At 45.2% G+C, this 15576-nt stretch overlaps 2 protein-coding genes across 3 annotated transcripts; both read right to left on the bottom strand.

The window, feature by feature from the left end:
* Window positions 1-253: 253 nt before the first annotated feature.
* On the bottom strand, window positions 254-12017 carry LOC124004721 (vesicle-associated membrane protein 1-like). The gene is made up of 5 exons (XM_046313443.1): window positions 11215-12017; window positions 7443-7593; window positions 4026-4184; window positions 2256-2307; window positions 254-735 (listed from the first exon to the last, which is right to left on the bottom strand). Coding segments are annotated over exons 1-5 (381 nt in total). The 5' UTR covers window positions 11217-12017; the 3' UTR covers window positions 254-718.
* Window positions 12018-12638: 621 nt separating this feature from the next.
* On the bottom strand, window positions 12639-14806 carry mrpl51 (mitochondrial ribosomal protein L51). 2 transcript variants are annotated; one of them, XM_046315333.1, is made up of 4 exons: window positions 14607-14806; window positions 14224-14312; window positions 13865-13972; window positions 12639-13221 (listed from the first exon to the last, which is right to left on the bottom strand). In XM_046315333.1, exons 2-4 carry the CDS (start codon window positions 14303-14305, stop codon window positions 13025-13027), a joined length of 387 nt encoding a protein of 128 aa, XP_046171289.1. In that variant the 5' UTR covers window positions 14306-14312; window positions 14607-14806; the 3' UTR covers window positions 12639-13024. The 2 variants fall into 2 exon arrangements, with proteins under 2 accessions (XP_046171289.1, XP_046171288.1); XM_046315332.1 differs by having other exon boundaries at window positions 14453-14791.
* Between the last annotated feature and the right edge of the window lie 770 nt (window positions 14807-15576).

Here is a 15576-nt window from a genome sequence, read left to right as displayed (position 1 = left end):
AGGGGATCAGGAGGGGTTGTTAGGTACTGTATGTCAGCTCTCCAAAAGGTAACACCAACAAGCTCTGGCGTATCTGGATAGAAAGAACTGCTTCTCTGCTGCTCTCTCCTTGCACTCCCTCTCTCTCTCCATGCTCTCTCCTTGCACTCCCTCTCTCTCTCCATGCTCTCTCCTTGCACTCCCTCTCTCTCTCCATGCTCTCTCCTTGCACTCCCTCTCTCTCTCCATGCTCTCTCCTTGCACTCCCTCTCTCTCTCCATGCTCTCTCTCTTTCACTTCTTCCTGCTTTCTCTCTCTCTCTCTTTCACTTCTTCCTGCTTTCTCTCTCTCTCTCTCTCTCTCTCTTTCCCTACAGTATGCTCCTGTCCTCTCTGTCCCTGTGTCACAGGGGGTTTCTTATCTCGTCCCTCCTTCATTCCCTTCCTGCTCTCTCTTTCCCTACTGCACACTTCAATAATGTATGAGACGCAGAGGCAGGAGAGAGTGAGTGAGACAGCACGCCAAAACAGAGGAAGAAAGATGGATCAAAAAGAAGGGCAGGAGGACGAAGAGAAAAGAGAGCAACAACATCTACACACTAGCGTCATGTTTAAGTGCTAGATGGAAGACCTGGTGTGGAGGATAAAGGGGACGGGACTGGAGTTTGGATCTGGGTCGATTTAGTTTTCTTCTTCTCTTCTATTCCGCTCTCATGTCTGTCCTGCCACGCTGGGATTACTCAATAGAAGAAGTACACTATGAGAAAGATGGAGAGCGAGAGGGAGAGAGAGGGATATATAAAGGGTAGAGGGGGTAGGGAGAAAGTGAAAGAGAGGGAGAGAGAGGGATATATAAAGGGTAGGGAGAAAGAGATGGGGGGAGAGAGGGACATATAAAGGGTAGAGGGGGTAGAGATAAAGAGGGGGAGAGAGGGATATATAAAGGGTAGAGGGGGTAGGGAGAAAGAGAGAGAGGGATATATAAAGGGTAGAGGGGGGTAGGGAGAAAGAGACAGGGGGGAGAGAGAGGGATATATAAAGGGTAGGGAGAAAGAGATGGGGGAGAGAGAGGGATATATAAAGGGTAGAGGGGGTAGGGATAAAGAGGGGGAGAGAGGGATATATAAAGGGTAGAGGGGGTAGGGAGAACGAGAGAGAGGGATATATAAAGCGTAGAGGGGGTAGGGAGAGAGAGAGAGGGATATATAAAGGGTAGAGGGGGTAGGGAGAAAGAGGGGGAGAGGTGGATATATAAAGGGTAGAGGGGGAGGGAGAAAGAGGGGGAGAGGTGGATAGATAAAGGGTAGATGGGGTAGGGAGAAAGAGAGAGAGGGATATATAAAGGGTAGAGGGGGTAGAGAGAAAGAGACAGGGGGAGAGAGAGGGATATATAAAGGGTAGAGGGGGTAGGGAGAAAGAGAGAGAGGGATATATAAAGGGTAGAGGGGGGTAGGGAGAAAGAGACAGGGGGAGAGAGAGGGATATATAAAGGGTAGAGGGGGTAGGGAGAAAGAGGGGGAGAGGTGGATATATAAGGGGTAGAGGGGTAGGGAGAAAGAGAGAGGGATATATAAAGGGTAGAGGGGGGTAGGGAGAAAGAGAAAGAGGGGGAGAGAGATCATTCAATAATTGTGTCAGCAGATTTATGGGTTCCTAAATCACAAACTGAAGATACATCTAACAATGTGTTTACAGCTAAATAATGATCTTTGCATTCAGTGGGCTACATATACACATGTGTTGTTTCTACTGAATGACTGGTAACAGAGGCCTTATCATGTACTGTAATAAGTTGTCATGAATTATTGACATAAGAGTAGGCATTAGGAGACCGTCAGAGCAGGGCAGACCTGGGCCTGTTATAAGTGCACACTGATTATAGCTGTGTCCTTCGCCTTAATATCTACTGCACTTGACTAGTATGGATTCAGAATTGCATTAGTGGAAACCAAGACTGTTCTCAGGACAGGCCTGGCTGCAGCTAGATATTGTTAGCATTTTAGCTAACCCTTACCATTTTCCTAACCCTAACCATTTTCCTAACTTTAACCTAATTCTCCTAACCTGCCACATTAATTCTCCTAACCAGCTACGAAAAGTCACTTCTGCTAATCAAACCGGCAGACCTGCCCTGAGAGCAGTGTGAGTATCCGCTAATGCGATACAGAAGTATGGACATTCATTTAATCTGCACAATAATTCATATGCCTTCTAACTGGCTACATGCGAGTGGGTATCAATGAATGGTAATAGGGGAAAGTGAATAATGGTACTTACAGAAAAGGACTCCGACCACAAGAACTCCAATGATACCCATAATGATCATCATCTGGAAAGAAAAGCAAATGGAGAGTTAAAGGCTTTCTTTATTCTTCTCGTTAATAAACCTGATCGATTTTCCTCAGGATGATTAAACATGTGTTTTTTATCCAGGGATGAAGTCTCTGCGGATTAACGTTAGTCCTGCTGACCAAAAACACACACACACATATGCACACACACACACACACACACACACACACACACACACACACACACACACACACACACACACACACACACACACACACACACACACACACACACACACACACACACACACACACACACACCAACCCAGCACGATGACAAACACAAAAAGCAGAGCGTAACATTTCATCACACTCCCTTGTGTCCAGTCAGTGTATTTGTGGTGCTATTGCTATGCAATTAATAAGAATAACTGCATGTAGAGAAAACTCTGCAGTGAGAGCCTCCCTATTTCCCCATTCCCCGGAGCGCCGCTCCTCTCGCCCACAGACGCTAATTAGGGGATTAGTGCACAGGAAAGGGGGGTGACAGCGTTCCAGGGACAGACGCTGTGTGTTCGCCTCAGCGCCCTGCACCTCAATGGCTCAGTTGGTTGGTGGAGTGTGGTACTGGTTGGTGGAGCGTGGTACTGGTTGGTGGCGCATGGTACTGGTTGGTGGAGCGTGTTACTGGTTGGTGGAGCGTGGTACTGGTTGGTGGAGCATGGTACTGGTTGGTGGCGCATGGTACTGGTTGGTGGAGCATGGTACTGGTTGGTGGAGCATGGTACTGGTTGGTGGCGCATGGTACTGGTTGGTGGAGCATGTTACTGGTTGGTGGAGCGTGGTACTGGTTGGTGGAGCATGGTACTGGTTGGTGGCGCATGGTACTGGTTGGTGGAGCGTGGTACTGGTTGGTGGAGCATGGTACTGGTTGGTGGAGCGTGGTACTGGTTGGTGGAGCATGGTACTGGTTGGTGGAGCATGGTACTGGTTGGTGGAGCATGTTACTGGTTGGTGGAGCATGTTACTGGTTGGTGGAGCGTGGTACTGGTTGGTGGAGCATGGTACTGGTTGGTGGAGCATGGTACTGGTTGGTGGCGCATGGTACTGGTTGGTGGAGCATGTTACTGGTTGGTGGAGCGTGGTACTGGTTGGTGGAGCATGGTACTGGTTGGTGGAGCGTGGTACTGGTTGGTGGAGCATGGTACTGGTTGGTGGAGCATGGTACTGGTTGGTGGCGCATGGTACTGGTTGGTGGAGCGTGGTACTGGTTGGTGGAGCATGTTACTGGCGTTGCAACACCACCACAGGCTCTGAATGATTCCATCATGGGCCACATACAGTACACTGGATATATATGTTAACTTGAATATATGACAGTACACTGTCACTTTCTTATTTATTTTACCTTTATTTAACTAGGCAAGTCAGTTAAGAACAAATTCTTATTTTCAATGACGGCCTAGGATCAGTGGGTTAACTGTTCAGGGGCAGAACGACAGATTTGTACCTTGTCAGCTCGGGGATTTTAACTTGCAACCTTCCGGTTACTAGCCCAACGCTCTAACCACTAGGCTACCCTGTCATAGACAGACATCTTGTATGGATGGAAAGAGTTGGCTAAATAACCCTATTACATTCATTATCAATATTACCATTACCTTGCAATTCTCCTGAATATGATCATTTTAAGTCCTTTTGGATGAAAGTGTCTGCTAATGTGAATGACAATATAATCCTTGATCACTGTCATTACCTTTGCGTTTTTCCACCAGTATTTGCTCTTGAGTTTGGCTGCACAGCTCTCGAACTGGGAGGCCCCAGCCTGGAGAGCATCCGCTCTGTCATCCAGCTCCGACAGCTTCTGGTCCCTCTCCAGAACCTTGTCCACATTCACCCGCATAATATCCACCACCTGGAGAGGAGAGGAGAGGAGAGGAGAGGAGAGGAGAGGAGAGGAGAGGAGAGGAGAGAGGGAGAGGAGAGGAGAGGAGAGGAGAGGAGAGGGAGGGAGAGGAGAGGAGAGGAGAGGAGAGGAGAGGAGAGGAGAGGGGGAGGGGAGAGGAGGGAGAGGAGAGGAGAGGAGAGGAGAGGAGAGGAGAGGAGAGGAGAGGAGAGGAGAGGAGAGGAGAGGAGAGGAGAGGAGAGGAGAGGAGAGGAGAGGAGAGGAGAGGAGAGGAGAGGAGAGGAGAGGAGAGGAGAGGAGAGGAGAGGAGAGGGGTAGGTGGGGAGAGGAGAGGGGTAGGTGGGGAGAGGAGAGGGAAGAGAAGAGAAGAGAAGAGGAGAGGAGAGGAGAGGAGAGGAGAGGAGAGGAGAGGAGAGGAGAGGAGAGGAGAGGAGAGGAGAGGAGAGGAGAGGAGAGGAGAGGAGAGGAGAGGAGAGGAGAGGAGAGGAGAGGAGAGGGGTAGGTGGGGAGAGGAGAGGGGTAGGTGGGGAGAGGAGAGGGAAGAGAAGAGAAGAGAAGAGGAGAGGGAAGAGAGGGGTAGGTGGAGAGAGGAGAGGAGAGGAGAGGAGAGGAATTTACTGACATCCCGAGCCATAGAAGCCCACATCACACAATTTAATACAGCATGAAACCATTCCCAAGCTGCAGTGCAGTCCATTACTAACATAAAGAAAATACATGGTTGATCAATTTATGTTAATAGATAACATAACGTTGGCCATAAAAATAGAATAAATAAAACATCATCATAGACAGCCATGTTGTATCGTATGCTAGCCATGTTGTATCGTATGCTAGCCATGTTGTATTGTATGCTTGCCATGTTGTATCGTATGCTAGCCATGTTGTATTGTATGCTAGCCATGTTGTATTGTATGCTAGCCATGTTGTATTGTATGCTAGCCATGTTGTATTGTATGCTAGCCATGTTGTATTGTATGCTAGCCATGTTGTATCGTATGCTAGCCATGTTGTATCGTATGCTAGCCATGTTGTATTGTATGCTAGCCATGTTGTATTGTATGCTAGCCATGTTGTATTTTATGCTAGCCATGTTGTATCGTATGCTAGCCATGTTGTATTGTATGCTAGCCATGTTGTATTGTATGCTAGCCATGTTGTATTTTATGCTAGCCAAATTGATATCTTGGGTATTGTATTTTGGAATAGTTGTTACAACATTTCCCATATTCTTATCGGCAGACTCAGTAGCCTCGGTTTTTCGGATGACTGCCTTGCCTGGTTCACCAATTACTTTGCAGACAGAGTTCAGTGTGTCAAATCGGAGGGCATGCTGTCCGGTCCTCTGGCAGTCTCCATGGGGGTGCCACAGGGTTCAATTTTCGGGCTGATTCTTTTCTCTGTATATATCAATGATGTTGCTCTTGCTGCGGGCGATTCCCTGATCCACCTCTACGCAGACGACACCATTCTATATACTTTCGGCCCGTCATTGGACACTGTGCTATCTAACCTCCAAACGAGCTTCAATGCCATACAACACTCCTTCCGTGGCCTCCAACTGCTCTTAAACGCTAGTAAAACCAAATGCATGCTTTTCAACCGATCGCTGCCTGCACCCGCATGCCCGACTAGCATCACCACCCTGGATGGTTCCGACCTTGAATATGTGGACATCTATAAGTACCTAGGTGTCTGGCTAGACTGCAAACTCTCCTTCCAGACTCATATCAAACATCTCCAATCGAAAATCAAATCAAGAGTCGGCTTTCTATTCCGCAACAAAGCCTCCTTCACTCACGCCGCCAAGCTTACCCTAGTAAAACTGACTATCCTACCGATCCTCGACTTCGGCGATGTCATCTACAAAATGGCTTCCAACACTCTACTCAGCAAACTGGATGCAGTTTATCACAGTGCCATCCGTTTTGTCACTAAAGCACCTTATACCACCCACCACTGCGACTTGTATGCTCGAGTCGGCTGGCCCTCGCTCCATATTTGTCGCCAGACCCACTGGCTCCAGGTCATCTACAAGTCCATGCTAGGTAAAGCTCCGCCTTATCTCAGTTCACTGGTCACGATGGCAACACCCATCTGTAGCACGCGCTCCAGCAGGTGTATCTCACTGATCATCCCTAAAGCCAACACCTCATTTGGCTGCCTTTCGTTCCAGTACTCTGCTGCCTGTGACTGGAACGAATTGCAAAAATCGCTGAAGTTGGAGACTTTTATCTCCCTCACCAACTTCAAACATCAGCGATCTGAGCTGCTAACCGATCGCTGCAGCTGTACATAGTCTATTGGTAGATAGCCCACCCATTTTCACCTACCTCATCCCCATACTGTTTTTATTTATTTACTTTTCTGCTCTTTGCACACCAATATCTCTACCTGTACATGACCATCTGATCATTTATCACTCCAGTGTTAATCTGCAAAATTGTAATTATTCCCCTACCTCCTCATGCCTTTTGCACACATTGTATATAGACTCCCCTTTGTTTCTACTGTGTTATTGACTTGTTAATTGTTTACTCCATGTGTAACTCTGTGTTGTCTGTCAACACTGCTATGCTTTATATTGGCCAGGTCGCAGTTGCAAATGAGAACTTGTTCTCAACTAGCCTACTTGGTTAGATAAAGGTGAATAAATAAATAAATAAAATTATGCACACACCACAAACACACAGCAATAAAATGACAAATTCATGTTTTCAGGTCGATGGAATATCATGTTGATCCCAGAAAGCCACACCCCCACACCCTGACGGAGACTGGATAGCCAAAGCATTACTGAAATAAATCGTAAAACAAATCAAATTGCATTGTAGATTTGAGCATGCTACTCTATTTTTAGATTTCCCAACAATCAAAGAATGTCAGCTCTGTTTCTACAGCTTGACTTGGGACTGCATTTCAGTCCAGAAGGTTCTTCCTTTACTTCTGCCCTCATTCCTTCCCTTCCCCTATTTCATTGAACTGAATAAATGAAAGCAAAAAGGGGGAAACTAGGTGGCGCTGTTGCTTACACCAAGGAGAGTGAATGAGTGTAGGGAGTAACTGGAAATGCAGCCCAGATCTGACCTAATTGCTGCTAGTTGTCTCATGCTGTGACGTCAATCCCAGATTGACAAGCTAGCTACTTGCTGTAGTTTAAAATGTTGTACTATATGGTTTGGCACGAGTGGGAGTACTGTTAGGAGCATGGTATCAAAACCCGGAGCAGGTTGGTTGGTACTGTATGTGCTTGTCACATTAGCTCACCTCCTCCACTTGGGCCTGTGTCTGTTGTAGCCTGCGGTTGCTGGAGGTGTTGGGAGGAGGGGGTGGGGGCCCTCCACCTGGGGCTCCATCTGCTCCTGGGGCCCCTGGGGCTCCGGGAGGTCCAGTTGGGGGAGCAGCGTCTGGGGCAGACCTGGGAAGGGGAGAGAGGTAGGAAGGGTCAGAGAGGAGAAGTGATGGGAAAGCGAGGGATAGGCGGGGGGGAAGGAGGGAGACGGGAAGAGAGATGAGGAAGGGGAAGAAAAATAAATGGAGAGATGAGAAAGGGGAGAGGAAGAGAAGGGACAGATGTGAGGGAGAGGGGGAAGGGGAGGAGGAGAACATTTTACATTTAGCAGTCAAGCTGAAAAAACTACATTTTAGAGGTGTTGTAACTCTATCTTTAAAAAAAATAACCCTTGATAACAGTACTCAGTGATAAAAGACATTCAGATTAAAAGTTTAAAAACACAGAAGGGCAGGTATAATGAGGAGAGTGGAAAGAGGAGGAGGAGGAAATAAGGGATATGAGCTAAAGGAAGGAATTGGAAGCAAGAGAGGGGAAGAGGGAGAGGAAGTGTATTGGGGAGGCTATATCGCATTAGTGGAAACCAAGACTGTTCTCGGGGCAGGTCTGTCAGTTTTGACTAACAGAAGTGACTTTTCATAGAATAGTGGGAGAATGCCCTGAGAACAGTCTTGGTTTTCACTAATGCGATGCATTAGAAAGATGAATGATGAGGTACAGAAAGGAGCAAAGCTGTTGGTGAGGAGAATAAAGGGGATAAAGTCAGAGTTGTACATGGGATAGATGCCTCCCTGAGACAGAGAGAAGGAGAGAGGGGGGGAGGGACAGAACGAGAGAGAGAGGGGGGCAGAACGAGAGAGAGAGGGGGGAGAGACAGAACGAGAGTGAGAGAGAGAGAGAGAGAGAGAGAGAGAGAGAGAGAGAGAGAGAGAGAGAGAGAGAGAGAGAGAGAGAGAGAGAGAGAGAGAGAGAGAGAGAACGAGAGAGAGAGAGAGAGAGAGGGGGGGGACAGAACGAGAGAGAGGGGGGAGACAGAACGAGAGAGAGAGAGAGAGAGAGAGAGAGAGAGAGAGAGAGAGAGAGAGAGAGAGAGAGAGAGAGAGAGAGACAGAACGAGAGAGAGAGAGAGAGAGAGAGAGAGAGAGAGAGAGAGAGAGAGAGAGAGAGAGAGAGAGAGAGAGAGAGAGAGAGAGACAGAACGAGAGAGAGAGAGAGAGAGGGGGGGACAGAACGAGAGAGAGGGGGAGAGACAGAACGAGAGAGAGAGAGAGAGAGACAGAACGAGAGAGAGAGAGAGAGAGAGAGAGAGAGAGAGAGAGAGAGAGAGAGAGAGAGAGAGAGAGAGAGAGAGAGAGAGAGAAAGAAAGAAAGAAAGAAAGAAAGAAAGAAAGAAAGAAAGAAAGAAAGAAAGAAAGAAAGAAAGAAAGAAAGAAAGAAAGAAAGAAAGAAAGAAAGAAAGAAAGAAAGAAAGAAAGAGAGAGAGAGAGAGAGAGAGAGAGAGAGAGAGAGAGAGAGAGAGAGAGAGAGAGAGAGAGAGAGAGAGAGAGAGAGAGAGAGAGAGAGAGAGAGAAAGAAAGAAAGAAAGAGAGTGGAGAGGGGGACAGAGAGAGATGAGAGAGAGAGTCAGATTAAGCAAGATGGAGATAAGAAGAGGAGGATGAGAGGAAAGGCCAAAAGAAAAGTAAGGGGGGCTGTAGAGATGGTGAACAGGAGATATTGGAGAGAAGAGGGAGATTAAGAGAGAGGGATAAGGAGAAAGGGAATAAAAGGAGAGAATAGAGAGAAAACTAAGAAGGGTTAAAAGATGGGGCAAACAACTAATTTGGTTCAGAGAAGGCGAAAGAGAGGGGGGAGGGGTGATGAGGGAAAGGGGAGGGGTGAGAGGGGGAGCGTTCTAACACAGACAGCCTCCATGGACTCCTATGTGGGTGTTGGTCCTGACTCAGACTATTGAAAATATACAGTACAGGCAACTATTGCATGAAGAATATAGCCATCATTTGAAAGGCATGAACTTGTTCTATACTGCAGGTGCAGGACAGTCTCATCCCAGATGTCATGCGTAGCACCCTACTGTATTTCCTCCTGTAACAGGAGAAGAAGACAAACATCCCAGATGTCATGCGTAGCACCCTACTGTATTTCCTCCTGTAACAGGAGAAGAAGACAAACATCCCAGATGTCATGCGTAGCACCCTACTGTATTTCCTCCTGTAACAGGAGAAGAAGACAAACATCCCAGATGTCATGCGTAGCACCGTACTGTATTTCCTCCTGTAACAGGAGAAGAAGACAAACATCCCAGATGTCATGCGTAGCACCCTACTGTATTTCCTCCTGTAACAGGAGAAGAAGACAAACATCCCAGATGTCATGCGTAGCACCCTACTGTATTTCCTCCTGTAACAGGAGAAGAAGACAAACATCCCAGATGTCATGAGTAGCACCCTACTGTATTTCCTCCTGTAACAGGAGAAGAAGACAAACATCCCAGATGTCATGCGTAGCACCCTACTGTATTTCCTCCTGTAACAGGAGAAGAAGACAAACATCCCAGATGTCATGCGTAGCACCCTACTGTATTTCCTCCTGTAACAGGAGAAGAAGACAAACATCCCAGATGTCATGCGTAGCACCCTACTGTATTTCCTCCTGTAACAGGAGAAGAAGACAAACATCCCAGATGTCATGAGTAGCACCCTACTGTATTTCCTCCTGTAACAGGAGAAGAAGACAAACATCCCAGATGTCATGCGTAGCACCCTACTGTATTTCCTCCTGTAACAGGAGAAGAAGACAAACATCCCAGATGTCATGCGTAGCACCCTACTGTATTTCCTCCTGTAACAGGAGAAGAAGACAAACATCCCAGATGTCATGCGTAGCACCCTACTGTATTTCCTCCTGTAACAGGAGAAGAAGACAAACATCCCAGATGTCATGAGTAGCACCCTACTGTATTTCCTCCTGTAACAGGAGAAGAAGACAAACATCCCAGATGTCATGCGTAGCACCCTACTGTATTTCCTCCTGTAACAGGAGAAGAAGACAAACATCCCAGATGTCATGAGTAGCACCCTACTGTATTTCCTCCTGTAACAGGAGAAGAAGACAAACATCCCAGATGTCATGCGTAGCACCCTACTGTATTTCCTCCTGTAACAGGAGAAGAAGACAAACATCCCAGATGTCATGCGTAGCACCCTACTGTATTTCCTCCTGTAACAGGAGAAGAAGACAAACATCCCAGATGTCATGCGTAGCACCCTACTGTATTTCCTCCTGTAACAGGAGAAGAAGACAAACATCCTGCACAGTCTTAGCCTCAGCTCAGACCAATCCGTTCACATTGATATTGATTTTCTAATACTTCACAGACATTTGAATACCTGGAAGTCCCTAGAACCATATGGTTCAAACCCCATAGTATAAAGAAAGAAAACATAATTTCAGCTGAAATAAGCCAATTATTAATTAAAATAATCATTCAAAAAATGAATTTATTTTGAAGCCCAGAAGAGGACTGAGGGTAATCCACTACAGTAGACGAGATCCATCATTCAGAACTGATGTGTCGGAAAAAGACTTGCGTCAGCAAAATACATTAAGCTAGAACAAATCATTAGAGCATAGAAAGAGCCTGACAACATGATATAAATACTCAACATATTAGAATAAAACATGTTTAGTGAATAGAACAAATCAATAGAATAAGTAAAAAAGAGGAAGCCCTGCATTGATACTCACATCTTCTATGCAGCTGCTTGGAACTGACTCACTGTCAGTGAGCGGTGGGGGTAGGGGAGGGGGGCGAGAGAGAGAGCGCGAGAGACGAAGGGCGAAGGAAGGGTCTGAAGTCAAAAATTTAAAAAGCGAAATCACAAAAAAGCAATGGGAAAAACCTCTGCTGTCGTCCAAAGATGTCCAGAACCTCAGAGACTCGACTGATTAAATGGATGCGTTAATAACAAACGGATGCAGAAGCTGATGCAGTAATCTCAAAGCAATGCTTTAGCACCGCAAGTCATCCCCAAAGTACTGCAATACCCAGGCAAGCGTCGGGTAATAATTCGCTCGAAGAAAGGCAGCGGAACAAGAGATTGAAAGTGAATACGGCTGATGCACAGATTCTCAATTTCAGTTCGTAAAATCCATAAGAGATAAATCCAAGGATGCTTGGCGAATTTCTTTAGATAATAAATCTATGCAAGAGAAGTCGTGATATTCCAAGAATGCTGAGTCGAGATGCACAAAATCACACCAATGGTTTAGGTTGCACGTTCCCCTTCAAAACTAAACACAACTGATTTCATGTTCCTTTAGATTACCCAATTATATAATTTCACTATTTTCCGGTGGTCTAATTTCAGAATTATCTACCACCGTTGTTCCCCCTCTCCCGGCGAGTGTGTGGAAGCGTATCTGTGTGTGTCGGTTTGTGGGTTTAGTGCGCTAATTTCGTTAGTGTGTTTGTGTGATGGCACTATACTGCAATAATGCGTCGCTCCCCTTCCCCTCTCTCTCTCTCTCTCTCTCTCTCTCTCCAGTTGGACTCATAACGATGGTGCGGTACCTCTTTCCCAGCCCCCTCCCTCCTCTTTCTTGCGCTCCCCTTTCTCTCTCTCCACACTTTGCAGTACTGCAGTTTTCTCTGTGTCGGATAGGGCGGCAGGACGACACTGCGGTACATTGCTTGGTACAGAATGTTGACTCCGCAACCCCCCACACACGCGCTCTGGCTTGTAAGTGCTCCCTTCTCCACCAGGACGACAAGGCCTCTCACGAACACCCAGTTGTAGACTACTCACTATCTGTCCCTGTTTGAGTTACTCGTTTCATCATGACCACAACTCGGTTATTCCTCTTTAGTACATTAATACAAAATGAGAGGACGCAGTGCAAACGTTATTGCACAGCAGTGAGCTGTGGTATGGATCAATATAACCCGGTCGTCGGTTGCATTGAAAACGTGCTAGCCACGCCGTGGGGCAATTTAATATGTGGAATGCTTAGTCAAATATAATATTTGGTTAACTGATTGATTATTGAATATATATATATATCAATTACTGCTATAGGCACATTCACATGGATCAATAATTTAGGTAAAAATAACTAACTACCTTAAGGTCAAATACTAATGTAGGCTTACAATAAAAATCACTCAAATGTAATGAGCTTCTGTTTATTATCATCTTACACAACACATGGTATACCCACAACATGACTTACATTAGTCCCCAATGTGATAATTTTAACCGACCATAGAGCATCACATTTTTGTGTGGTTCAAAACTTGTATTTTACAGATGTGCGTATTGATTTAGTGCTAACAATACTAAATGAATCCAACATTTTCCAGCTGTCAACTTAACAGAAAATGTACAATCAGCTTCCTCTTACCAAATGGTGAAAATAAGGGACTGATTTAAATATAAGTGGCATAACTGAGTAGCTCACATTTCTCTCTTTAGAGTCTGAATGTGGTCCAGTGAGCAGGTTGTTAGTACAGTAGTAGATTAGCATTGTTAGCCAGACCGCTCAGCCCCAGATCAGATCAGCGATGTTTCCCAAAGCGGTTGAAGTGTCGATAGAGGAAGCGGATCCTCTTCTCCATATCATGTTTGTCCTGCGTCATCATCCTGTCTCCTACCATCCTCTTCTTCCTCGTCAGACGCTGCAGCTCATTGCCACGGAAACCCTTCACCCAGACTGGCCCGACGATCAGATCCTTAGGGTGGGCTTTGAAGTCACCTACAGACAACGCATTAGAGATGTAAGGCCTGTTATAGGAGAGAGTGTGTGTGTGTAGTTCGACACGTGCCTATGTATTTCTGAACAGTGCAATGGTGCTGAAATGGGTCAAACCCCATAGAAACTGGACAGCACTTGTGGACAGCAGCATGTCGCTGAAACTGAAATGGTTTTAGCCTCATGGATTGGGCAGTACTTGTGGACAGTGCCATGGTGCTGAAATGGTTTGACCCCCTCTAGAGACTGGGCAGCACTTGTGGACAGTGCCATGGTGCTGGAATTGGTTTAACCCCAAAAAGACAGCTCTGTACCCTTTTGTATCAACTGGCAATATGGCAAAAGCCTTACATTACATTTTTAGTAGGGGGGCAAAAGTGACATTTTCATCATGTGCCCATTTTCATATCTACCTGGTAACCAAGAGTATATTTTAAGTTCGTCCAGAGGACAGTGTCATGTTGCTGATATGGTTAGAGTCCCAAGAGACTGGGCAGCACTTTCATAAAGATATGAAAGTTATGCATCAACTCAATGTCTTAACATCAGGTCAAATTACATTTACATTTAAGTCATTTAGCAGACGCTCTTATCCAGAGCGACTTACAAATGAGGTATGATTTGATGCTGATAACTTCTCAATTACCTAAAATTCCTATGTTGTCATAAACCCCAAACATGCTCCTCTTCTCAGTCCACCTGTCCACCTTCTTCAGCTCAGGAATGGCATTCATACGGACTGGACAGCACACACCTGTAACACACATTTTAGCATTAGCTGGGCTACTTCCAGTACCAATAGAATGTTAAATTGACAAGAATAACTAATGACTAATGCTACAGTATAAACAACGATTGTATGATGCCTAATGTTTCAGTGTACTGTTACGCATCAAATTCACAGGGCCCTGGTTGGAAAATTGTGAGCTCACAAAATAGGCCTATTATGACATTTACAGCAGCTACAAAACATTGCATCTGCATTTCAATGTATTATACACATACCAGTGCCTATCTGTCTGGTTGTTTGTAGTGTGGAGTGGCAAAGAGACACCCCAGCCTTCAGCCACCCTCTCAACAGAGACATGGCTCACCTGAAATACACACATAGGTCGTCCGTCATTGTTGAAAGGTAAAATAGCTAGCTAAAACATACTAGATAACTAAATAAGAAAATGTACAGCACATGACACGAAAAAACATATGGCTACAGCCTAGTAACCTAGTAACTTACCTAGCTACTAGTGTAATATTAGGTACAATGTTTGCAAAAACAAGAGAGGTAGCTACTGTAGCTAAAATAAAAATATGTTCCTCTTTGCCTACAAGTTGACCTAGCTAAGCTAGCTCAGCCAGCTAGCGTAGCAAACGGGCAAGACCATGTTTACCTGAAGCGTTGCACGTCTTTATGACCTTGTAGTCGTCAAGCTAATATGATAATAAAAATCTAATACAAAACAAAGGGACGCATTAATAGCTGTACATTAACTATAGACAAATCGAAATTCACGTTTTAAAGCGTCGACATGTATAAAGTCATGCATGCCATACGGGCACCTCCATTTTACTATTACTCCCATGATGCAACGCGTATTTACCGTAAAACTCCTAAACATCCGCATCACAATTATCTGTTCATAGGGCTTTCATTTTTTTGAAGGTCTACAAACTGAACTACTGTAGACTACATTTTATCCACTAGGTGGACACATTCAGTTCATACATTTCCCCACACCACATACGCATAAACACTATGAAGACACACACCTTGTGTTGGTTTCAGTCTTACTATAACAAAAACAGCTGACTGGAATAAGGCGTCTGTTTCAAAGAAGCAAGCACAGCAGAAATTAATTCGGTCTACTTTTCAGTTTTGCTTTGACGTCAGTGTCCGTCAGCGGAAAATAAAAATGAACAACACATTACTAAAAATGTAACAACATTCCATTGATGGCCCGACACCTATATTGACTTCTGATACTCATGCATGCCCAGATGTTGTGATACTATTGCAGGGGGCTGCATGTTTTGGTAAATCTACTGGCCGGGTTTAGAAAGCATTTGCACAAGTGCAATGTACAGGAAAGGCCATTTTGGAATCTTTATATGAAGAATGTCTCATGTTATATGGCAGAGGAGATATTCTATCAATAATAACATGTGATATGAATGATTATTGTGGATAGGTAAGAAATGGGATTTATTTTAAAATGCTTTTTTTTTTTTAAACAAACCCAAGTATTTAAAAACCCAAACATTCAAACTAAACAGTTTGAGAGAATAATAGCTGCATTTATTGAGACTTTACAGCCTGGTATATCATTGTTCTACATAGCTGTTTTATTTATTTATTCTGTG

Source organism: Oncorhynchus gorbuscha, linkage group LG19 (genome assembly GCF_021184085.1).
Source record: "Oncorhynchus gorbuscha isolate QuinsamMale2020 ecotype Even-year linkage group LG19, OgorEven_v1.0, whole genome shotgun sequence".
NCBI lineage: Eukaryota > Metazoa > Chordata > Actinopteri > Salmoniformes > Salmonidae > Oncorhynchus > Oncorhynchus gorbuscha.
This window is presented reverse-complemented; position numbering and strand designations above follow the sequence as displayed.